General features: G+C 33.5%; 2 protein-coding genes across 2 annotated transcripts; both read left to right on the forward strand.

Moving 5' to 3' along the window:
• The first annotated feature begins 5,026 nt into the window (after nucleotides 1–5,026).
• On the forward strand, nucleotides 5,027–24,859 carry LOC133194938 (uncharacterized). Its single transcript, XM_061330839.1, has 5 exons — nucleotides 5,027–5,225; nucleotides 6,027–6,173; nucleotides 10,776–10,861; nucleotides 22,593–22,676; nucleotides 24,791–24,859. Exons 1-5 carry the CDS (start codon nucleotides 5,027–5,029, stop codon nucleotides 24,857–24,859), a joined length of 585 nt encoding a protein of 194 aa, XP_061186823.1.
• LOC133190298 (uncharacterized) lies at nucleotides 14,339–15,100 on the forward strand. The gene is made up of 2 exons (XM_061325879.1): nucleotides 14,339–14,624; nucleotides 14,882–15,100. The coding sequence occupies exons 1-2, from the start codon at nucleotides 14,348–14,350 to the stop codon at nucleotides 14,965–14,967; spliced, it is 363 nt and encodes a 120-aa protein (XP_061181863.1). The 5' UTR covers nucleotides 14,339–14,347; the 3' UTR covers nucleotides 14,968–15,100.

The following is a 24,859-nucleotide window of genomic DNA, read 5'->3' on the forward strand; positions in this document are numbered from 1 at the left end:
ATTAAAATTGAAAGTGAATTTAGGAGCAGCGCCAAAGAACTAGGAACACTAACTCTCAATTCCTGTCTACATTTTACACTGGTTTAATTCAATACTAATGGCAATTTGGCCATAAAATCTTTTTTCAATGCAAAGAAGAGTTCAATGGTAATTGATTAATAATTTTAATACCAGTGTCAAATAATTAATTAATCTTAATTCCAACTCTTTTAGAACGGGGGTAGACAATGTTTTCCATTGAAATCAGGCACCAGATTTTAAAAATATTCTTGGATATTAAGAAATGTCCCTTTAATTTTTTCTAATGTTCAACTCATCATATGATTGATAAAGTACAATGTTTCAGGGTTCGAAATTCACTATATACAACTTGCAAAACATGAGTTAGAATTCCCAAATTGCGAGTTAAAAATTAGGTAACTCGCAAAAACTTGCGAGTTGATTTTTTTTGCATTGAAACTGTAGCAAAATTATATAATATGACAGAACACAATACTTTTGATTTAAATCCGTAATTTAAATAAAAGTCACACTGTAGTTGTATTTTGTGTATTGTACAGTAGTTACTTTTTTCTTAAGTTAATACATGTATTTAATTTATAAAAATTTAACTTTATATGAAAATTGCGAGTATACTTATAAAACTGCGAGTTCACTTTGTTGGTACACACAATTATTTGCGAGTTGTAATTTTAGGGAGTTTCTAACCCTGTGTTTTAGGTGTAAAGCCCTTTGAAATTGGTGAAAAATGATCTTTTTTGCTGTTTTTTGTCTGTAAACAAATGTCCCATCCCCCCCCCCCCCCCCCCCCCCCCCCCCCCCCCCGCGTGAAACAACAAAAGCTTTGGCATGAATATGTAAAATAACAATTTTTGAATACCTGTAGAAAGGAATTTTTGTTTCACGATGGAGGGGGGGGGGGGGATGATATTTTAAAAATATTTTCGGTTTTCCATGGATTTCTATAGTGAAAAACACAAGTTTTACCAAAATTATAGAGTTATCTCTCTTTGTTTTCCCAAATAGGTTACGCTTTGTGAAAATCCATATAAATATCTATATAAATATGAAAAATCATTCAAATATATTAACTTTTGAAAATTGACTTGAAGGTAGGCGGCAGAACAATACTATCGTTCACAGTTCTTTGAAGGTTTGTGTTTATTTTTAAAGTTTTCGCTTGTTTCAGTATAATAAACAATTTATTGCATGAATGTTTTGGAAACATGAAGATTCATTCAGCCAAGAAATATCATTTTCCCCTCGGGTAAAGCCCTCAAGGAATATGATTTTTCTTGGCTGAATAAATCTTCATACATGTATTTCCCTCATGATCATGCAATAAAGTATAACGTTCACATAAATCCCTATGGCTGAAAAAAAACGACCACTATTGATTTTGAGGTGAAAGGGTCAAAGGTCAAAGTCAGAAATTCATACATTCTGTCTGTATGTATAAAGCCTTTGAGTTTTTGCCATGATATTTTGTAAAGAACAAGTGCACTTGTTAGGGATGTGCGATTTTATTGGTATAGTATACCCCTATATCATGACTTTTTATTGTGTGATACATATCATGATATGGAGACTGAATACCGATATTTAGAATGTTACTATAAATTAAAGAAAAAAATTATTTTTTGTTCAAATTTTTTAATTTCAATTATAGAACTTGTAAAAAACGTTGTAAAACAGTAGAACAGCGACATTCTAGCATCACAAACATGCCTTAAATTTATTTATTAAATATATAAATAAAAATGAAAAAAATTGAAGTTATGTTTTCACTCTATATTTTTTAAGAAAAATCATGAAAATTCATTTCAAATCATAGAAAATATTATGTATAAAAATATCTTATTACAAATGTATCATGATATTTTTGGGAAAAAATCGTGATACATCACGATGCAAAATATTTTGCGATACCCAGTTATGGGCTCCAGTAAAGTGTAAAAAAATGAAGATTCAAATTAAACATAACTTTTTATCTTGCATCATCAATTGATATCTAAACCATAAGATTCAACAAATTATAGTACATGTACTGAAATTCATGTGTATACAAAGAGCATTACCAGCTTTAGAGGGCAGTATATCTGATAAATAAAATGTGTGTGTTCATGATGTTTTCTTTGTTGTCCCAAAACTTTGCCAATAGGTCATCTTCGCTAGCCAAGGGTTTCCGATCCGAAATCTACTCTACAAGAGTTGTAGAGTAGATTTCAGATCGGAAACCCTTGGCTAGCGAAGATGCCAATAGGTATGGTATAAAATTGTCAAAAAGATGTTTGAATATTTAAAATTAACAAGAGGCCCAAGGGCCTTAACAGTCACCTGAGTATAATACAACAATATAGAGGATCCATAGAGTATAAATTAAACTGGTAGATGAAGCTTTGTTGCCCAAAAGCAAGAGAAATAGGATGATCAGGATCATTGAAATAATTAGTCTAGTATTCATTAACAACTCATACATTAAGTTCTAATCTGTCTCCCATTTATCACTATCACCATGCAGACTATTAACAAACAATTAGTGCTTCTGTCCTATTTTGAACCACAAATTGTAACCTCTCACATTGGCCTCTCTTGGTCTTTGAAGAACATTTAAAATGAGTTATTTTTGTCTCATTTTTATATATCTATTACTTACAAGTCTATCTGATCATTAAAACTATAAAAGTACTTTTTGTATTATACAATTTTATAATTTTTTGGCATAATTCTCTTATTCTATTAACTTTTCATCATAACTATATACTTAGTTTATTTAATACCCAGGAGCAGAGGAGAAGATTTTCAAAAAATTAATGCATTTTCACTATATAATCAATAGAGCCCCACCCTAACACCAAAACCTCTAACCCTAGGGCCATGAAATTCACAATTTTGGAAGAGGCACTCTAGCTCATCATAACTATATACTTAGTTTGTTTAATACCCAGGAGCAGAGAAGAAGATTTTCGAAAAATTAATAATCAATATAGCCCTGCCCTAACACCAGAACCCTTGACCCAGGGGTCATGAAATTCACAATTTTTGAAGATGAACTCTTGCTCATCAAAACTATGTACTTAGTTAGTTTGTTTAATACCCAGGAGCACTGCCGAGAAGATTTTCAAAGAATTAATGTATTTTCACTATATAATCAAAAGAGCCCTGCCCTAACAACAGAAACCCTGACCCTGGGTCATGAAATTTTGGAAGAGGCACTCTTGCTCATCATAACTATGTACTTAGTTTAATACCCAAGAGCAAAGAAGAAGATTTTCAAAGAAATAATGCACTTTCACTATATGATCTATATAGCCCCGCCCTAACACCAGAGCCCCTGACCCTGGGGCCATGAATTTCACAATTTTGGTAGATAAGAAGGCTCAATGCTTATTACAATTATCTGAACAGTTGACTGCTTGATGTCCAGGAGTAAAGAAGATTTTTAAAGATTGCATTAATTTTGGTAGTTTTAGCCCCACCCCCCAGGCCCCAAGGGGGCAGGGATCATGAAATTCACAATTTTTGCTCCCCTTAACCCATAGATGCTGTATGCCAAAATTGGAGTGACTCAGGTGACGCTAAAAAGCAGGCAAGTTGCAAAGGATATGCTGAGAAAAAATGTATATCATGGCTAAGGGAAATAACTCTTGCAAATTGATTATGTTCTAACCTGTTTGCTGTCACACATGAGAGTGTAAAAGTTAAGTTTATTAAGCATTATACTTATATGACTGATGTAATGGTTGCATGAACTTTAAATGTTGAAACAACAGAACAACATACATGTGTACATGTATAATTATTATAAATAGCATGCAGTGCAGTCCTCTTTGCTGTATAGTTCTATATCTATTAGGGATGTGCAATTTTGTCAGTGTACCAGTTTTACATGCATCATGATGTATCATGATGCAGAGGTTAAAATACCATTATTTAGTACATCTACATGTATGGTAATTACAAATACCAGTCTGAGAAATAATTTTATTGTTCAAACTTTCAAATTACAATTACCAGAAGTGTAAAAGAAAGTATTGTAAAACAACTTTAACGGCTTCCTAGCTAGCATCCAATCATACTTGATTAATATATATAAAATATGCAGTTTTCACATCATATTTGTTAGAAAAATTATGGATATTCACTTAAAATTATTGTAAAAACTGAGTTCACAAATATCATGATATTATTAATATGATATTTTTGGAAAAAAATCTTAGATATATAGCGATACAAAATTTTTGCTGATACCAATCCCTTATATCCATGGAAGTCAGAAAATGAAAAGAAACACATAATTTTTTTTCCAGATGTAGTAATGCTGTTGTCCCAATGTCAAGGCAAGCACAAGGTATAGACTAACCCCTCTCCCCACCTACAAATGTTGAAAAAATGTTTAGAAGTTGGCATTAATGATTCCTTAAAGTTCATTGTTCTCTTTAAATATGCATATGAAATCTTATTGATTATTGATAGTATAAAACTCTGGAAACAATGATGGAAACATACAAAGGATGGCAAAAACAAATGCAGTTTAATCATTGGACAGGTAACCAGGAACACAACATTTATAAATTTTATATTAATTTTTCCTTGTTTTATTAGGAACTTTTGATATAATTTGCATTATCATAATAATTCTAAATAACTTGATTGGAGATTAAATGTCTTGCAAGAGAATTAAAGACCCAATTTTTCTTTTGAATAAAACATGGAAACCACATCCCAATTGTCCCAATAATACATGTAGTAGACAGCAAAGTAGACAGCAAAGTGCCAGGGATGAACGATTGCTTTGTTATACAGTGTATATGTAATTTGATGTATTCAATAAGTTTATAATTATAGGAATGAAAACAACTTTGCTGTAAGTTCATTACAAACAAGTTTGCTACATAATTGTGATATCTTGCATTAGAAAAATTGCTTTAAAATTTCTTAATGATAAAGTCATATTGAGTACAAGGTTATTTTTATCATTGCATGGTCTCTCATAAGAATCATTTATTCCTTTACAGAATTAAGAATGATTGTTGCTACAGGAGAGGTTAAACATATTGGTAAATCAAAAATTGTGTCTGTAAAATGTCACTACAATACTGTTGAAAAGGAAGCTCATAACGTAGCTGATTGGACTTTCTTTTTCATTGTACAGTGGAGTGCCAAGCATATGCCTAGTAAGCTCAGATGGCCTAAACCATCCGATGAATTCAAAATGATTGGAGGTAGGAGATCATTTTATTTTTTAACCAAGAGGAATATTTTTTTTCTCACAGCAACATTCATTTGTACGGTGAAATTAAAGGATATTATTGGGCATGATTGGCACTGCAATTATCATTGGAACAATGCAACTATAAAGTGTATAATATTTTCAGGCTAGCATTGTAATATGGATGAATTTATTGTATAATGGGTTATTTTAGCGGGCCTTTCAAAATTTGCCAGTACCTGGTACTTTTACCCAACTGAAATTGTGATTATATCGGCCAAAATATTTGATGGAGAAAAATTCTATAACATATTTTTAATTTAAATCACTTCCACAAGGTACCTCCTATTTTTGTAAAGTACCCCCTGTTTCTAATCTTTTTGAAAGCCCTGTTTTAGAAACTGTCAATTTTAGCAATTTTATCCTAAAAATGGGCATTGATTATTAAATTAGCATGATTAATTTATAGCAATTATATTTAGGGATATCTTTATCTATTTTCTTAGATATTTATTTGTGACTTGATTATTAGCATCATTTATTTTTAGGGTTATCAAAACCATTCCTAATACGTACTGTCAAACTTAGATGGTTGCTAAAACCCCCCATTATACAGTATTTACAGTTATTAGATTGATAATTATATGTGTTGCATAATATCAAAGCACCATTCAATGATTTAAAAATAGAAAATCACATGATTATAGCAATAATAACAAAAGTTGAGCTGGTAGGATAGTGGAAATGTGAACATAAATTTGCAAATGACATTTCACATAAGTGTATTATATTAGTTTAATTGTGTGTATTGCAGGTGCAGGGTATCTGGATTATGAAAGAATGGGTTTTACTAACATAAGATGGCAACCCAGGAGAGATCTTAAAAAAGAAGTCAAGCCTCATATATTGTGTGCTGCAGAAAATCAGGGTGGTGATCATCGATTAGAAAAAATTCATAAATGTAAGTGTGTATTTCTAAGCCAAATATTGATTTTTGTCAATGCTAACCACTATTAGAAAATAAGAAAAGGACTAATGAGGCACCTTTCTTCACTTTATAATATGATAATCCAAACGCTAGCCTCCTTTTTAGCTCACCTGAGCTGAATTCCACATGATGAATGATCAAAAGTTTTACATAGGAATACAAAAAAATCAGTAGATGAAAAACAGTAGGGCCATAGTGACTTAGATGAGCACTATGGCCCATGGGCCTCTTGTTTCTACTGGAAAAGAAATCACAACTACTAATGTCTTTTTACCTTTACATTTTTAGCTTGCATGAGCCAAAGGTCAAGTGAGCTTTTCTGATCACATTTTCACTTTTTCATTTCACATCTGGTCTGTCTGTCCATCTGTATGTCCCTCTGTTTGTATGTACATTTTTTTTTTTTTTTTTTTTTTTTTTTACATTTTTGACTTCTTTCCAAGAACCACTAAGCCAATCTCAACCAAACTTATGACAAAGATGGGTAAAGTGAAATCAAGTTTGTTCAAATGATGGAACACACCTTTTCCCAAGGGGAGATGATTATAAATTAGTGAAAAATTAATGATATCTTTTAAAAGTTTTCTCAAGAACCACTGGGCCAGAAAAGGTGAAATTTTTGTAGAAACATTCTCAGGTAGTGTAGATTCAAATTTGTTCAAATCATGACTCCCTGGGGTAGGGTGGGGCCACAAATAGGTGATTAAAGTTTTGCTTGGGAATACTTTGGAAAAATCTTTAAAAATCTTCTCAAGAACAATGAAGCCATGATTAGTCATATATATATGGAACATCCTCTGGTAGTATAGATTCTAATATGCGATCAAAGTTTTACATAAGAATATGTAGGGAAAAGAATCTGCTGACAAAGAACAGAAGGGCCATAGTTACTCAGGTGAGCATTGTGACCCTCTTTGTGACCCTCTTGTTAATCATTTATAGCACCTCAGTCAGTGATAGTACAGTGCTATCTCGGTACATTGCCCTCCGCTATATATTGCCACCCTCGCTTATTGCCAGGAATTCTTGAAGAATGGATTTCCTCCTGTGTTAATATACCCGTTATATTGCCACCCCCGATTATTGCCATCCGCCACTGGTTTTGGGAAACAAAAGGTCAAATTATGTAAGGAAATCCCTTGGTAACAATGCCAATTATCTAGCACGTGTCAGTAATTTGGATACCACACCCATGCTTGTCAGTGGTTGTGGTGAAGCGTGACTGGCTGGACAAGGAATTCAGCTGAATGAAAGATAATCGTTGTATAAAACTCAAAATTAGCAATGTTGACATCATCATCATCACTGTTTATAAGATAGAAGAATTATTTCATCACAATAACGGAAATGTCAGGCGAGAGAAAGCGTACAAATTTAGTTTACAAAAATAGATTGATCAACATTCGATCTATTTGATTGTAAAACCCTGATTATTGCTTTTCATGGATAATGCACGAAACCATTATAAATGCAAAAATTCATTTGTGTCCCCATAGATTAAGAAGCCTTAAGGAAACCCATATCTATTTTTAGACTACTACAATTCCGCACATGAAAATATTAGGGATTCCTTTAGCCCTGAAATTTTCTTTAATTGTCGGGCATATATTGGTTTGTTTGATAAATATCAAAACTGAATCGGAAGAGAAGTACAAAGGTACTAGCAAACACAAGAATACATGCTTAATATAATGGGTTGACGTATTCTGACATTTGACTTACCATTCGTCAGTCATGATGCTTACCAAACAAACTTTTTAACTGATTCAGAAATTCTTGAGATGGTGAAATAATCTACTTTTGATTCAGATGAAATTAATGATAATTCTCAAAAACTTTTTTATAACAAAAGGCTATAACAGCCACTGACATCTTTTTCATTGGGTTATTAAATTCTTAGAGCTTGACAAAAGGAAATTGTATTTCTTTTCAGTCAAAATATTGTAAACAAAAAAAAAATTATAATAATAATGACTTTTTTTTCAAAAAGAAATGAGAGCTGCCCTTATACACATGTGACATAAATAGATTGTAACTGAAATAAATTATGTAATCTATTTATTTTGTTTTGATTACCCACTGATTTGTAATTTATGGCAGAATTCGTTATATTGCCACCCGCGCTTTAATGCCAAAATCTGTCTTTGACAAAAGTTGGCAATATACCGAGGTAGCACTGTACCTTGTTTTGTTTATAGCCCGACACATTAGAAATCACAGTTCAAATTAATTCAATAAACTATATGGTTTCTTCTTTTATTTAGTAGTGAAAATACTTGCATCTACTTATAATCCTGGAAATTTATATTTTAAACAAACTGAGTGAGTGAGTGAGGCAATTCTTAATCTATTAAATGTCAAATATTGAAGCTGAATTTAGAATGGAGGGACAAATAATATGTTTAAGAAATCACTGTTTAGTTTGTTGGGTATGCTAGCATCAACGACGGTTGGAAACGTGGGATAAGTTGCATAACGGGCGAAGTGATTATCCCATGTTTCCAACTGTAGTTGATGTCCCCGACATTGTAACCCAACAAACTAGACAATGATTCCTTATATATACATTTATATGTGAAATAAAAGTGTAATATAAATAAAAATGCTGTCAAATAGATTTAAAATACACAAGGCATTCCATGTTAATTTTCATGGTCCCCGCCCACTGACATCAGACACAAAGACAGCTGCCTTAATAGATTGATGTGCATATTCAGCACTCAACCTTTCACTTGGCGAAATTTACATTCAGTAAATATTGAAAAATCAACAGACATAACTTTCAAAGAGTTATCACAGAGAAATCAGTTGGAAATGTAAATGTATCAAGCATAGTGACACAGAAGTAAAACTGGAACAGTTTTAAACTTTCTAAATTCTCTGAGCAGCAACGCTTTCTCAGACACACATTCTGGTGAATTAACATGAGTCCTGTATAATGACAGATAGTTTATTGGTGGCATTTCACAATATACATTTATTGACTGAGTTCGAGGGCAACATGCATTTAGTCGGAAACAAGAACCCAACTGTTTGTTTTGAGGGGTCGACAAAACACATTTTTGCTCCGAGAACACAGTCAATAACTGTTTTATCATACCTTTTATTTTTTTAACCATGTATCTTGTGCTGGCTTCCGTGATGTACGAGGGTTGATCCAAAAGTTCGTGGAATTTTTTAATATTTTATTTATTTTTTGGTGGAAGTGATTGAAAATTACAGATGGAGATATATACACTTGTTGGATTCTTTTAAGTAAAAAAATATTTTAAATGTTTATGATTGTAGCACTTTGGCAGTTGCCATAGGAATGGATGTTTGAAAATGCGGGGGAGACATTCGTTCATTATCATTTCAATTCCTAATACTCACTGTGAGGACAAATTGAGAGCGTTAATGGACGTGGACCGCCGACGTACTTTGCTTGACATTGCTACTAAAATAGGAACATCATATGGAATGATGGAGCGTATTTTGAGAAATGATCATAAGAAGAAGAAAGTGGGTGCGAGATTGGTACCCAGGCTTTTCTCAAGAGCAGAAATGGAGAAAAGAATGCGGCGTTTTGTAGAATTTCTAAGTCAATTTGAACGTAAGGGTGAGATGCTCCTACAACGTTACGTGACATACCTTACGATGTTATGTCGAAGTTTCCCCCGGATTTTACAAGTGATTCCATGTTAAGAGAGCTCCTGTGCCCTTAATGGTAATTGGAACTTTTTGAAATTTTCCAGTATTGTTGTATAATGGCTCTTTTTTATAAATATGTCTATAATGTTTGCTTTAATCACATCAAGATAAAATTTTAGAAAGAAATTCCATGAACTTTTGGATCAACCCTCGTAAATTTCCTTTACTAGCATTGACATTAAACTCGGTCAATTCCATCACTGTCAAACACCAATGAATGCAAATGAGATTTAGGTGATTCTGCCCATTGTGTGACATAAGCGGTCCAATATCTCACTCCGCGGTCGAACATAAATTTTTTTATGATCACTCAGTAAAACATTGAAAATGTTAGACTTTTTTTTAGTATGTAAGATTTATAAAGGAACAAATCTTTAAAGTATAACAATGCTATATTTACAATGGTATGTACATGCATGTTGTGAATGGTCAAGAACATAAATGTTGAAATTTATAAAATGTATTTATATATATACATTTGATATTGATGATCATTCCAAAGTTCCATTAAATCAAAATTGAATTTTAATTTTACTTATGTGATTTTTTTGTATTCTTCTTTCACTCTATGACTGAATTAATGTTGATATTTAGATCTTGAAGTTATGTTTATTTAGTTGTGAAAGGCCCTCAGTTTTCTACAAATTTCAAAAGCGTTTTTTGGATTTACTTGAAAACTTGTCTAATCTGGATATTGTGTATTCCGTAATCTTGCTTAATATGTTGTAAATTCCCTTTCTGTAAATTCAGTTGTTTAAAATGTTGTTTAATCTGGCGAACTTCAAGGGAACCAGTGGTGCCTGGATAAGAGAAGTTTTACTGTAGTAATAATAAAAATATCTACTAATTATAATTTTAAGAATGTTTTGACAACAAATATTACAGGGAAAACTGATTATCTGCAAATGTACTTCATTATAATGGATGATTGTGACTCTCCTGGCCAATTCCAGTGTGAGGCTCTAATAAAGGTTAGGACAAGAAGTAATCTTTTAGGACATCCTGTCTATGCATATTTTAATGCTGACAAAGCACCAGGAGGAGGAGTAAGTTCTAAATGTATGTTCATCTATTCATTTTATGTCTTTATTTATTTGTATTATTTACTTATTCCTGATCAAATTAGGTACTGCTGTTTTTTGATATGCAAAAATGACAAATCTTTCAAAGTTTCCATTTTTGATTATTTTTTTCCAATTTTTAGGTTACCTAAGTCACTCAAGTGACCTATTGCTACATGTATCTGTTTTCATCCGTAGTCATGTGTTGTGCGTTAATTAACATTTGAACATTTTTAGCATCTTCTCTTGAACTGCTGATCAGAACCAATTTCAACCAATTTTGGCATATAGCAATCATGGGTGAAGGGGTACAAAATTGTACTAAGCAAGGGTATGTTTACCAGATTTTTGAAAATCTGAACCACTTGGTTAAGTGTTCTGGTGCTGGGTAGGACTCCATTTTGTATTCTACCAAGAAAAGTTATTCCCCTTTGTAATTCACCTATGAATTAATCAATTTTAACAATTAATCGATGTAAAAAATGTAATTGAAAGGTCAATTGAATAAGAAAATTATGAAAGAGAATGAAGGCTAGCTGGTATTCACAGATTTGTATTATAATGCAAGTATAATTGTAATACTTTTCAGGCACGTAGCAACGGGGGGGGGGGGGGGGGGGGGCTGACCCCCCCCCACTTTTTTCCAAAGACTTTTTTTACTATTTGAAATATTAATTGAAAGGCCAGTTGGTCCCCCTACTTTTTGTTGTAGAATAGTCAAATAAGGGTTTTGTAATAGTGTATGAATAAAATTTGGTACTGAAAGAAGTTGGAACCTACCCCCCTCCCCAATTAAAAATTGAAAAGGTTGTAATTCTGTCAAAAATCAGTGAAGTGGAACAAAATGCAAACTTGATCTGTAACTCATCAAGATACACTCACATACCAAAAATCAGCTCAGTATCTGCAACCGTTTAGGAAAAAAGTGCCGAAAACCAAGTGAGACAGATGGACAGACGAAGAGGAAACCAGTAGCCCCCTCTGGTTTCACCGGTAGGGGACTAATAACACAAATATTTTGTACCAGTAATATTTGCATTTATCTGAGTCGCTTAAATAAGAGGAAGAAGTATATGGCATATAATGATATTCTTTGTAACTAAAGGAATCTGTTTTATGTACCGGTAAATTGTTTAATTTGAATTTTTTGAGTCAAACCAACAAGTAATATGAATAAAAATAGAGTGGTTAATATATGACCCTGCTTTACATACAAAACCATTTGATTCGTTAATTGGAATAAAAGGTCAGCTAAAATTTGTATTAAGAAATAGAACATTGCTCTATTCTTAATAGATTTTATGAGATTCAAAAAATCTAATGATTCTCTGTATTAAGAATGTATACACGATAAGATTTTGTAGTACACGTATAATACAACAGTGTTGTATTATTCTCAGGTATCTGTTCAGGCTCTTGGGTCTCTTTTTTTTAATAAAGTTATTATTTCTAATTATATGCCTGTTTTTTGTTGGACTGCATTATGGCATAGTATTTCCCATCTGTCCATCTGTTCCAGTAATATCTTTCACATTGAGGCTTAGGACCATCAAACCTTGTCAGTTGATATGTTTTGGGAGGAATGAAATATGGAGATAAAGAACAGTATTCAAGCTCATAGTCCATTTAAACAATACAAATTGGGAGCAGAGCAAACATGGACCTCCAGAAACATCGGAGGCAGGATCAGGTCGCATGGAGGAGTAAGCATCCCCTGTCGACTGGTCACACCCACTGTGTGCTCCTTGTCATGAATAGGTAAACGGAAAAATCCGTAGAAATTTCAGTGTGTAAATAATGGCTTTACAATTAGGAAGATGAGTCATAACTCAAAAGTAGATCACATTGACCTCATTTTGAATTTCTATACATGTAGCTATACAATGTCAAATTGTGTCCAAATTATATTTTGTACAGTGTGAGACCTAGAATCATCAAACCTAATAGCTGTTGCATCTTGGAGTGGGATGGAGTGGTTGGAAGGGGGGGGGGATAGGGTATTTAAAAAGTGTCATGTTCACATCTTTAAAGATTGTACTGATTTTATAGGTAATACACAAAAGAAAAATAAAGATGAAGAGAAACAGTACCTTGAACTTTTGGTATGTTTATAAGTTGAAACATAGAAAATTCTGGTTAAAGTGATAATGTTGAAAGTTGCTTTATGTTTGTTTAATTTTGCATATTCATTTGTGTTTTATGCAGGACACTCTACCAGACATCTATTTGGAATCTGCAAGATTGTTCTATGTTGCATCAGGTTATCAAATCAGAATTAAAATATACTCAACCACAGCCTAAGAACTAGAATGTGTAATTATGTGTCCTTAAGAAATCATTTTTTTCAAAATTGAGTATTTTTCAAAGGATTACAATAAAGAATATCCATTTTTAGTTCCTGAAGAAGATCCAAAACAAAGACCATCAAAGGGTGTGTATGCTGAAATGTTCTTTTTGGCCATGGTCATAACATTTTCCCATATTTTTTCAGAAAGTGCTGCATGTTGTAAAAAAAAAAGAAATAATTTTAGATATTACAAATATAGATTGGTTAATTTTTTTTGTAATCAGGGACAGGCACATTGAAGGTAATTTTTTTGTAACAAGTGACAGACCTGTAGGAACTGGGAGGGAATATGGAAGGGAGTCTTAAGTGCTTCCATCAGGAATGCATGTAAATTTTGCCAAGAAGATGGAAAAGATTGACAATGTTTACATGATGTATTAATCTCACATCTCCCCTGGAAATAAGATTTTTGCAAATGGAAAAATGTTTTTTAGATTTGTTATTGGTATTTTAAAAGTTGGAAGTTGGTCCCTCCTCTGGGTCTTTCAGAGAGGACCTTAACAACTGAGGTTCTATGTGACAATAAGCCTTAGCACAATAAAGAACCCTCAGTGCTATAGCCATAAGTGCCATGCATAGGACAAATTTGTGGCACATCACCTCATGCAGGTGACATCTCTACGTGGGGGAGAAATTCTTGAATAGGATGTTACACAAAATACAGTTAGTCAGTCAATCTTGAGAACAACAAGCCATTAACTAAAGGTTAAATTACTAAAGTGGGTGATGATGAGGCTCTTAAGCATCTTGTTTCAGCTTGTGGTACTTGTACCAGGTACATTAATATTTAACGTAATGGATGAAAGATAATCAAAATGTTTTATTAACATTTTATTTAAATTAATTTATTAACATGTTTACTTTCTAGCATATATTATACGATACACATATGCACATATATTATCATCTTGTACATGTTTTTCAAGATTGCTCATGTGTAATGTTATGACATTTATAAAACTTTACAGTACAGTATCTAAAACCACTTGAGTTAAGGAATAAAATTAGATTTTAAATACATGTTATTTCTTTTAGGTGGCTTTACCCAAATGCATGCAAAATATGATGAAATAAAAGGCTTAAGATACATGAAGTTAGAATGCAAAGTGGATATGCAGAAAATCAAAGCAAAAATTATAAGGGTGACTGAGTTTTACTTCTTCTATCAGCCATTGGATGACTGGCCTAATGCACGGGTGATATTGGCAGGCCTAGTGAAGAAAAAAGCAATATTTGTGCATCCATACAGATTTCCAATGTTTCCCCAGTTTCATATTCTGCTGGATAAAAAGACAAATGCTGCATGGGATGGTAGAACAGGCAGTGGTGAGAATAATTGGTCTTATTTTGTTTGTTCTTTGAAGCATCAGTTTAACTTGATATTTTTGCCAAGGGGCTAGTTTTTTTTAATCTTTTTAGTAAAGATCTTGTACCTGAAAATGCATGGAAAACTTAAGAAAGACCTAAGAATTAGTTTTTCTGATAAAAAGTAAGAGATGAAAGCATTTTAGATTGTTAGTAGATTATTTTAGAGCATTTTAGACACAGCTACCAATTGCATATGTTTTTATTTTTTTCTGTAGGAAATCAAGCACATTTTTCTATTTCCATACCAATGGATCTGTGTGATAGTCTTACGGGGTCATTCCATTGTCACTGGCTAAAATAATAGCACCTGGTTTCTCAGAACACAATAATATCTCATTGGTCACAGGATGGTACAAACTAGATCACTCCCCTTTTACTAAAAAGAGCAAAAACTGTGGAAAAGTTGCAGTATCAAAAGGTAGAGATGTGAAAAATGAAGCAAATGTTGAAGGTAATTATAAAAGTCTTTTAAATAAAAGCATACAGATACAATATATTAGCCTTTTTCTGTTACAGCATTAATATTAAGGCTGATTTTCTGAAATGTATAGCTTTGCTGATTTATACATAACTTAGAGAAGCATAAATTTTTTTCTCTGCAATTACTGTAATTGTTAATTAAGAAATAAGGTATCATTTTTAAACATCTATCGGGATATAAATACGGGTTGGTCACGAGATCAAATTCCATGAAGCCCAAAGGGCTTTATGGTAAATTTGATCTCTTCGGGCTTTATGGTAAATTTGATCTCGTACCAACCCGTATTTATAGCCCGATCGATGTTTTAAAATGATACCTTATTACTTATATTTAAATTTGTGACTTGTTCATATTTTATATTCACCTGATTATAATCTTTAACGCATGAAACGTTTTATTTTTCAAACCCAACTGATCCACTGATTGTGCGTGGACCCTTTATGACGTCACTGAGAAATTACGTTGAACCATTATGACGCGGGGAACCCGTGTTTATACGGATATAGATACGCATTGCTCTTAATAGTGTTATATAAAAGAAAACATTTGCAAATGTAAATATTCTGATATGCAAGTAAACAGAGATAGACATTTATTGTTTATACCATATTAAAAATTGTCTTTATATGACTCATATAGAGTGCATAGGTGAAAAGTATGTAAAATATTGTATTATTTAATCCATACTTTACAGTGATTAAAGGGCCACAAATGTTTGTTGTTGTTAAGCTTTTCTACATTTGAATTTGATCCATAACATTTTCACCAATATTTATTGTATGTGCATGGTCCATCTTTGGGGGAGAATCACAAAAAGTGGTCTTTGAATGTACAATTTGCTTCCTCACTTTATTTTCATAAGCAGTTATTTATAACAAAATTAAGCAAAAGGAAGATTATACAATGTTTCTTATATATAAAATATTCACATTCCAAGTATATACTCATATGCAACATATTTTTGTGTTGTCTGCAGAGCAGAGCGGCACTAAGGGATCACTTTACCCGGTGTCTGTCTGTCTGTCTGTCCGTCAAAGCTTGTATCTCAAGAACTGTAAGAGATATAGACTTGATATTTTGCACATATATTGCTTGCATTTTTGATGTTAATTTGACTGTAATTGTTATCAAAACATACAACTTTATTTTTAGCTCTACTGGTCAGAGACCAGAAGAGCTTATGCGATAGTAAGGTGTCTGCCATCCGCCTGTAAACAATTTTTCAAAACGCTACTCCTCCTACAGTTTTGGTCTGATTTCAATATAACTTGGCACATAAGTAGACTACATTAAGATACATAATTCTCTTTATCAGTTTTTGATTTCACTGAACAGTGTTGCCATGGTTACTAAAAATAGAGACTTCTGGGAAATACTTTCAAAATGCTACTCCTCCTACAGTTGTGGTCTGATATCAATATAACTTGGCCAACAAGTATACTATACTAAGATACATAATTCTTTTTATCGGTTTTTGATTTCAATGAACGGTGTTGCCATGGTTACTAAAAATATAAATTTCTGTGAAATACTTTCAAAACGCTACTCCTCCTACAGTTTTGGTCTGATTTCAATATAACTTGGCCAACAAGTAGACTACACTAAGATAAATAATTCTGTATATCGGTTTTTGATTTCAATGAATGGTGTTGCCATGGTTACTAAAAATATAAATTTCTGTGAAATACTTTCAAAATGCTACTCCTCCTACAGTTTTGGTCTGATTTCAATATAACTTGGCCAACAAGTAGACTATACTAAGATAAATAATTCTGTGTATCGGTTTTTGATTTCAATGAACGGTGTTGCCATGGTTACTAAAAATATAAATTTCTGTGCAATACTTTCAAAACGCTACTCCTCCTACAGTTTTGGTCCGATTTCTGTATAACTTGGCCAACAAGTAGACTACACTAAGATACATAATTCTTTATATCGATTTTTGATTTCGATGAATAGTGTTGCCATGGTTTCTAGAAATAGAAATTTTCTTGAAATAGCTTCAAAATGCTACTCCTCCTACAGTTTTGGCCTGATTTCAATATAACTTGGCACATAAGTAGACTACATTAAGATACATATTTTTCTATACCAGTTTTGGATTTCAATGAACAGTGTTGCCATGGTTACTAAAAATAGAAATTTTCTTGAAATACTTTCAAAATGCTACTCCTACTACACTTTTTGTCTGAATTCAGAATAAAGTGGCATACAAGTAGACTACACTGAGATACATAATTGATGTTATTGTTTTTTGATTTTGTTGTATGATGTTGCCATGGTTACTTAAATCGAAATTTCTGTAAAATTGTTTTAAAAGGCTACTCATCCTATAGTTTTAGTCTGATTGCAATAAATCTTGCCACAAAAAGAGACTAAACCAATGATCATTTTTCTATTTATTGCTGTTGCAAAGTTTCAAGTCCAAATGCTACTTTTATCTTCCTTTATAAGTACAACCAGTAGAGGTACAGTCTCATCAGAGACTTCTGGTTTTTAATAATATGAAGTTCAGACGGCAATGGAAGATTCAGAGGTGGGGGAGGGGGGGTCGGAAATCATAATCCCCCGATCCATGATTTTATATTTTACAACTGTCAAAATGTTGCAAAAATCAAAAATGAAATAGACTTAATCCAAACCCTTGGTCTTTCACAAAGGAGTGAAATATATATCCAACACAGTGACAGGAAATCCCTCTCAGCTTGAACGCGCACAATACACAGGTATTCCACAGTTACTAAGGAAACGAAGATTAGTCCATGCAGCTACATGTACAATGTACGCTGTATATTACACATATAGATCTACCGAGGACAAAATAGGTTCACTCACCAATGCTAACTGCAGACAGTTCTGATAGTGTTTTGGTGCAACTTTATGAATTGCTTTTCAGTAAATTCTTGCTAACACAGTGTACAAGCATTTTGTTCTTATAGATTTTACTTTATTGAACGATGTAACTATGGATATCGATTTGCATGAATAAACTTTGCTTCCCCCTTTCATTTGTTTGAAATTGCATACATTAATAAAATATTTTTACAATCAAGTTGGCTTATAACTACCGGTATTGGGAAAGTAAACCACTCCCCACAGTTGTGACAGTACCAAAAGAGTGAAAGTCTTGTGTAAAACAAATTAATACTGTCCCCCTAGATGGGGGGGACTGTTATTTAAGGAGATGGAAGTTACATCAAAATTAACTTTTTAAATACAAGTCATCTGCATATCGTAAATTTTAGAAACTAATTACAAATATGTATAATATTACATTTTGATGTTATCTTTTTTTCCCCTTAGGAACAGTTTACTTGTATATATTCGCATCAACATTATCAATTTCCAACAGAGTCAATTTGGTCATTTTGAAAAAAAAATGTATTAATTACATGCCCATCCCCTTTTTTTAGCTCACCTGAGCTGAAAGCTCAAGTGAGCTTTTCAGATCACCCATTGTCCACTGTCTGTCCGTCTGTCTGTCCGTCTGTCCATTTGTAAACTTTTCACATTTTCAACTTCTTCTCAAGAACCACTGGGCCAATTTTAACCAAACTTGGTACAAAGTATTCTTGGGTAAAGGGGAGTTTAAATTGTTAAAATAAAGGGCCAAGTCCCCTTACAAGGGGAGATAATCAAGAAAAGACAAAAATAGAGTGGGGTCATTAAAAAATCTTCTTCTCAAGAACCACTGGGCCAAAAAAGCTGAAACTGGAAGCATCCTTGGATAGTGTAGGTTTTAAACTGTTAAAATCATGACCCCCAGGAATATGGCGGGGCCATAATATTGAATCCAAGTTTTACATTGAAATATATAGGAAAAATCTTTAAAAATCTTCTTCTCAAGAACCACTAGGCCAGAAAAGCTGAAACTTATGTGGAAGCCTCCTGGGGTAGTGGAGATTCTAAATTGTCAAAATCATGACCCCCGGGGGTAAGGCGGGGCCACAATAGGAAATCCAAGTTTTACATTGAAATATAAAGGAAAAATTTTTAAAAATATTCTTCTCAAGAACCACTGGGCAAGAAAAGCTGAAACTTATGTGGAAACCTCCTGGGGTAGTGGAGATTCTAAATTGTTAAAATCATGACCCCGGGGGGTAAGGCGGGGCCACAATAGGGAATCCAAGTTTTACATTGAAATATAAAGGAAAAATCTTTAAAAATCTTCTTCTCAAGAACCACTGGGCAAGAAAAGCTGAAACTTATGTGGAAGCATCCTTGGGTAGTGTAGATTCTAAATTGTCAAAATCATGACCCCCGGGGGTAGGGCGGGGCCACAATAGGGAATCCAAGTTTTACATTGAAATATAAAGGAAAAATCTTTAAAAATCTTCTTCTCAAGAACCACTGGGCAAGAAAAGCTGAAACTTATGTGGAAGCATCCTGGGGTAATGGAGATTTTAAATTTTTAAATCATGACCCCTGGGGGTAGGGCGGGGCCACAATAGGGAATCCAAATTTTATATTGAAATAAATAGGAAAAATCTTTAAAAATCTTCTTCTCAAGAACCACTGGGCCAGAAAAGCTGAAACTTAAGTGGAAGCATCTTGGGATAGTGTAGATTCTAAATTGTTAAAATCATGACCCCCGGGGGTAGGGCAGGGCCACAGTAGGGAATCCAAGTTTTACATTGAAATAAATAGGAAAAATCTTGAAAAATCTTCTTCTGAAGAACAACTGGGCCAGAAAAACTGAAACTTATGTGGAAGCATCCTGGGGTAGTGTAGATGCTAAATTGTAAAAATCATGACCCCCGGGGGTAAGGCGGGGCCACAATAGGGAATCCAAGTTTTACATTGAAATATTTCAGAAAAATCTTCTTCTGAAGAACAACTAGGCCAGAAAAACTGAAACTTATGTGGAAGCATCCTGGGGTAGTGTAGATGCTAAATTGTAAAAATCATGACCCCAGGGGTAAGGCGGGGCCACAATAGGGAATCCAATTTTACATTGAAATATATAGGAAGAATCTTTAAAATCTTCTTCTCAAGAACCACTGGGCCAGAAAAGCTGAAACTTATGTGGAAGCATCCTGGGATAGTGTAGATTTTAAATTGTTAAAATCATGACCACCGGGGGTAGGGTTGGGCCACAATAAGTATTACAAGGGGGAAATCTGGTTAAGAACAGTATGGCCAAAGTTACTCAGGTGAGCGATGTGGCCCATGGGCCTCTTTTTCTGAGTATAGTATTATGCTGTAGTAAATTTCCCTTTAGATGCTGGTTGGCCCCCTCACTTTCTGATGTCGTAAGGTCGGGTACTGGCAAATTATAGGATATTAGTTGAATAAAAAAATATGTTTGTTTACGGTTACCCGACCGACCCTATATTTAATCGCCGACCCAATTTTTTTTTTCGTTGTAAAAATCTGGAAATCACTCTAATTTTTACATGCATCTTAATTGGTCGTTTGAAATCAAAATCAAAAATACTACGGTAGAAATGGTGTGTTTTAGTATCTACATCAACAAGTTTGTTGCAGTTTTACCATTGTGTGGTAGCTGTAAGGCAATTGGCAAGAAAGATATTGTCTATCACCCATATGGCAAGCCCAAACAAAAGAAAAGCACCAAACAATGGTAAAACTGTTTTGTAATTCAACTAATTCATGTGAATTTGTGTATAAAAAATAATGAAATAAAACAAAATTCCTACCTACCGACCCTATTTTATTTCAGCCTGTAACAGTAAACAAACATATTTTTTTGCTTGGCTTTATAGGATTTGTACAGTAAATTTTTTGTTTGCTTGTCAGGTAATTTTGGGAAGTTGGACCCCCAGTTTTGGTCAGTATATTTTTTTTTTGTTTATGCTTTTTTTTTTGCTTGTCAGGTTTTTTGGGAAGTTGCCCCCCCCCCCCCCCCCCCCCCCCCCCGTTTTTTGAAACTGTGGCCTGAATTAAATTCCGATTACTCAGATATGTTTGGTCATAGTAAAGTACGGGATAAAGCACAATATTACATGTATTATGAAACTTGTTATGTTGTCGATCCAACAATTTGTACTTGTGAATTTATTCCAAACCGAACCATTTCATGATTTTGATGTTGATTTTAGCAGACATAATTCATATACTTTTTAAAATTAATTTTGTTTGAAACCAGAACACATCAATAATATAATAATAACGAGCAATCATTAGGAAATGGTCGATGTTAAAGGGAAAGAAGTGATATGACAGTTTTACTGATCTGCTTTTGGGCATGTGTGTGTACATGGTGTAGGGGATCATACCTTGTTCAGTATGTATATAGGTGTGAGGACTAAGTTATGTGTACCAGGTCAAGTTCTAGACATTAGGTAATTTTACATACCTTCTACAGACTGGTAGGCCATCAAATTACTCACACACAATATGCCATTCCTACTGATTTCAAAAACTACGCCCGGAATACATTTAGATAGGAATGAGGTTTCACAGACGACTCCGAGAATGATAATAACATTCATACATACAAAATCTTTAGCTTATATTAATCTTGTATTAGAATTTTAATAATTAAAACTTTTCAATCTGCTTCTCCCTAGCCAGTGTGCTCAGGTGTGCGATGTGGGCCATGGGCCTCTTGTTTAAAATATTCTTCTCAATAACCACTGCACCAGAAAAGATGAAAGTATATGAAAACTTCATTACGTAGTGTACTAGATTCAAATTTGTTTAAATCATAACCCCTAAGGCTAGGATGAGGCCACAATAGGTGATAATTGTTTTACCTAGGAATATAGTGTATGTAGATAAAATTCTTCTTCCCAAGAACAGCAAAGCCATGATTAGTAATATTAATTTGGGAGCAGTCTAAGGTAATGTAGATTCAAGTTTGTTCAAAACATGGCCTCTTGAGGTAGGGTGGGGCCACAATAGGAGATCACAGTTTTACATGGGAATTTAATGAGAGCTTTGGCTCTCATAATGTGTGCATTTGTTTTTAGATTTATTACCTAAAAATAATGTCAGTCTGACATATAATGAACAGTGAATGTCCAATTATATTTAAACAATAAAATACTTTTCTTTGGTTGTTAGTACAGAAATTAATGTCACAGCTGTTGCAGAAAAAATACATAACCTGCATAAGCTGGTTTTGTAATTTTTTTCTGCAATAGCTGCAACATTAATTCCCATACTAACAAACAAAGAAAGACATTTTATTGTTTATATTTATATCTGTATCAAAAAAAACATATAAAGTAAAATTGAATATATGTTAAATACTGTATTAGATGTGTATATGTCATTGTATGCATATTTGATGAAAGAGCCGTTGCTCAAGAAATCTATGCAGGTGGCTTGCTTAGTGGCGTTTACTGACTGATAAACCACAATGGTTTTCATAAGAAATAAAGGATATAATATTCAAAGGATGTAAATTTTATTCCATAATGAATACTGAAGTTACTCTGGTGCATATTGTGGTCAATGGGTCTCTTGTTATCATATAGGATGTGAGTGAAAGGAGACCAATTAACCAGGTGGCAGGAAGGGGAAGAGGCCGTGGCAGGGGTCGTGGACGTGGAGGAGGGCAGGTAAGTACTTTCATGTGTTATAAAATTACAAATAAACTGACTCTTGGGGTTCTTTTTCTACAGATTATTCACTTTTCCTAAGCTCTGGGGTCATTTTTCGGAATTTCCATGTCTAAAAATGACCCCTGGTCATTTTTCTACGGGAGCAAGATTCCCTTTACTTGTAATGTCTTATGAAAATTTATTTCATATATGGCTTTAAAATTATTAAAAAAAAATAAAGCCATAAAACTTTCATACTTATACCCAATCTTATATAAATTAAAACTATATTTTAGCTCACTTCAACAAATTCTTTAATGTTTTTGGATCAGGTTAAAATTTTTGGAGCAAGGTAAATTTTTGAAGCAGGTCTCATTTTAAACTATAAACCCTATGTTGACCCATCGTCTCAAGTCACGGTCGGAAGTCCACATGTAGCACTCTCCTAGAATGGGAGAGGATTGTACATTTTGGCCGTGGTTTGTGAGGATGATGTTGACCAAACTTGCATGGATGATATATCTAAAGATGCATGCTAACAGGCTTGCTTCAGATGCTGGATCTGATCTACATTTTCTGGATGAGTGACCAGGTTAAAGTTTTTGGAGCAGGTCAATTCTTAAGTAACTATATGCACTAATGTTGACCAAACTTGCATGGATGATACATCTAAGGATGCACACTACCAGTCTTGTTTCGGATGCTGGATCTGACCTATATTTTCTAGATGAGTGACCAGGTTAATGTTTTTGGAGCAATTTCATTCTGAAGTAACTTTAAGCCTATGCTGACCAAACTTGCATAGATGATACATATAAAAATGCACACTACTGGACTTGCTTAAGATGCTGGATCTGACCTTCATTTTCCAAATAATGACTTAGTTAAGGTTTTTGGAGTAGGTTCATTCTAAAGTAACTATTTGCCTTACCTGGACCAATCTTTCATGAATGATACATCTAAAAATGGACTTGCTTTGGATGCTGAATTTGACCTACATTTCCAGATGAGTGACAACGTTAAAGTTTTTGGAGCAGTTTCTTTCTAAAGTGACTATAAGCCCTACATGTATGTTAACCAACTGTGCACTGAAGGTACATTTATTATCATTTATCATTATTGTCCATTAAATCTCATTCGTTTGTTAATCTGTCCGTCTGTAACAAAAACTTTAACCTTGGTAATAACTTTTGAATGAGATGAGATAGGGCTTTCATATTTCACATGTACATTACCTGTGACAAGACCTTTCCAAATATACTATGATTTTTTATCTCGAGACCTTGACCTTGAAGTTTGACCTACATTTTCAAAAATTTTAACATTACTTTAAATTGGTCATAACTTTTGAAAGAGAAAAGACAGGGCTTTTATATTATAAATGTATATTACCTTTCTAATTATACTATGATTTCTGACCCTGTGACCTTGAAGTTTGACCTACTTTTTAAAAATGTTATCTTGCCTTATAATTTTTGTTTGAGAAGAGGTAGGGCTTTCATATTTGACATGTGCATTACCTGTGACAAGATGTTTCAGAGCATGATTTGATTTTTACCCCCTTGACCTTCATGTTTGACCCAATTTTCAGAAATTTTACAAATATGCCATAAAAGTAATGGCATACCATCCACTAAGAAACACAATTCTTTGAATTGCTTGTTTATTATTTAACACACCATAGTTGCTTTGGATGCAGGATTTGACCTACATTTTCCAGATGAGTGACCAGGTTAAAGCTTTTGGAGCAGGTCCATTACAAGAAACAATAAGACCTACCTGAACCAAACTTGCATGGTTGACGCATCAATTGATGAACACTCTCAAACTTGCTTCAGATGCTGGATTTGATTCGTATATTCTGGATGAGTGACTATAATTTAAAGTTTTGAAATAAGTTCATTCCCATGTATCTAAGGAAGCACACTACTAGATTATTAGTTTAGTGTGGGTCTTTGCCTTACTTAAAGACAACATTCATTGAGGTGAACTCTGTAATCTCTGATTATCTATATTTTGCAAATTAAAGCCGAGGCCCAGTGAATGACAGTCATGGTTCCAGATTGACCGAAGATTTCGAAAAACATTAAAACATTTGAAGTAGCTGAAGGAAGTTCATTATTCACTTTCAGCTGCTTGTGAAGGGAATCACAGAGAATACAATGGCCAGTGAAATGCATACCTCAAAAGGAAGAACTTAA

Source organism: Saccostrea echinata, unplaced genomic scaffold (genome assembly GCF_033153115.1).
Source record: "Saccostrea echinata isolate AGI-Se365-2 ecotype Australia unplaced genomic scaffold, CSIRO_AGI_Sech_v1 ptg000001l, whole genome shotgun sequence".
NCBI classification, from domain to species: Eukaryota; Metazoa; Mollusca; class Bivalvia; order Ostreida; family Ostreidae; genus Saccostrea; species Saccostrea echinata.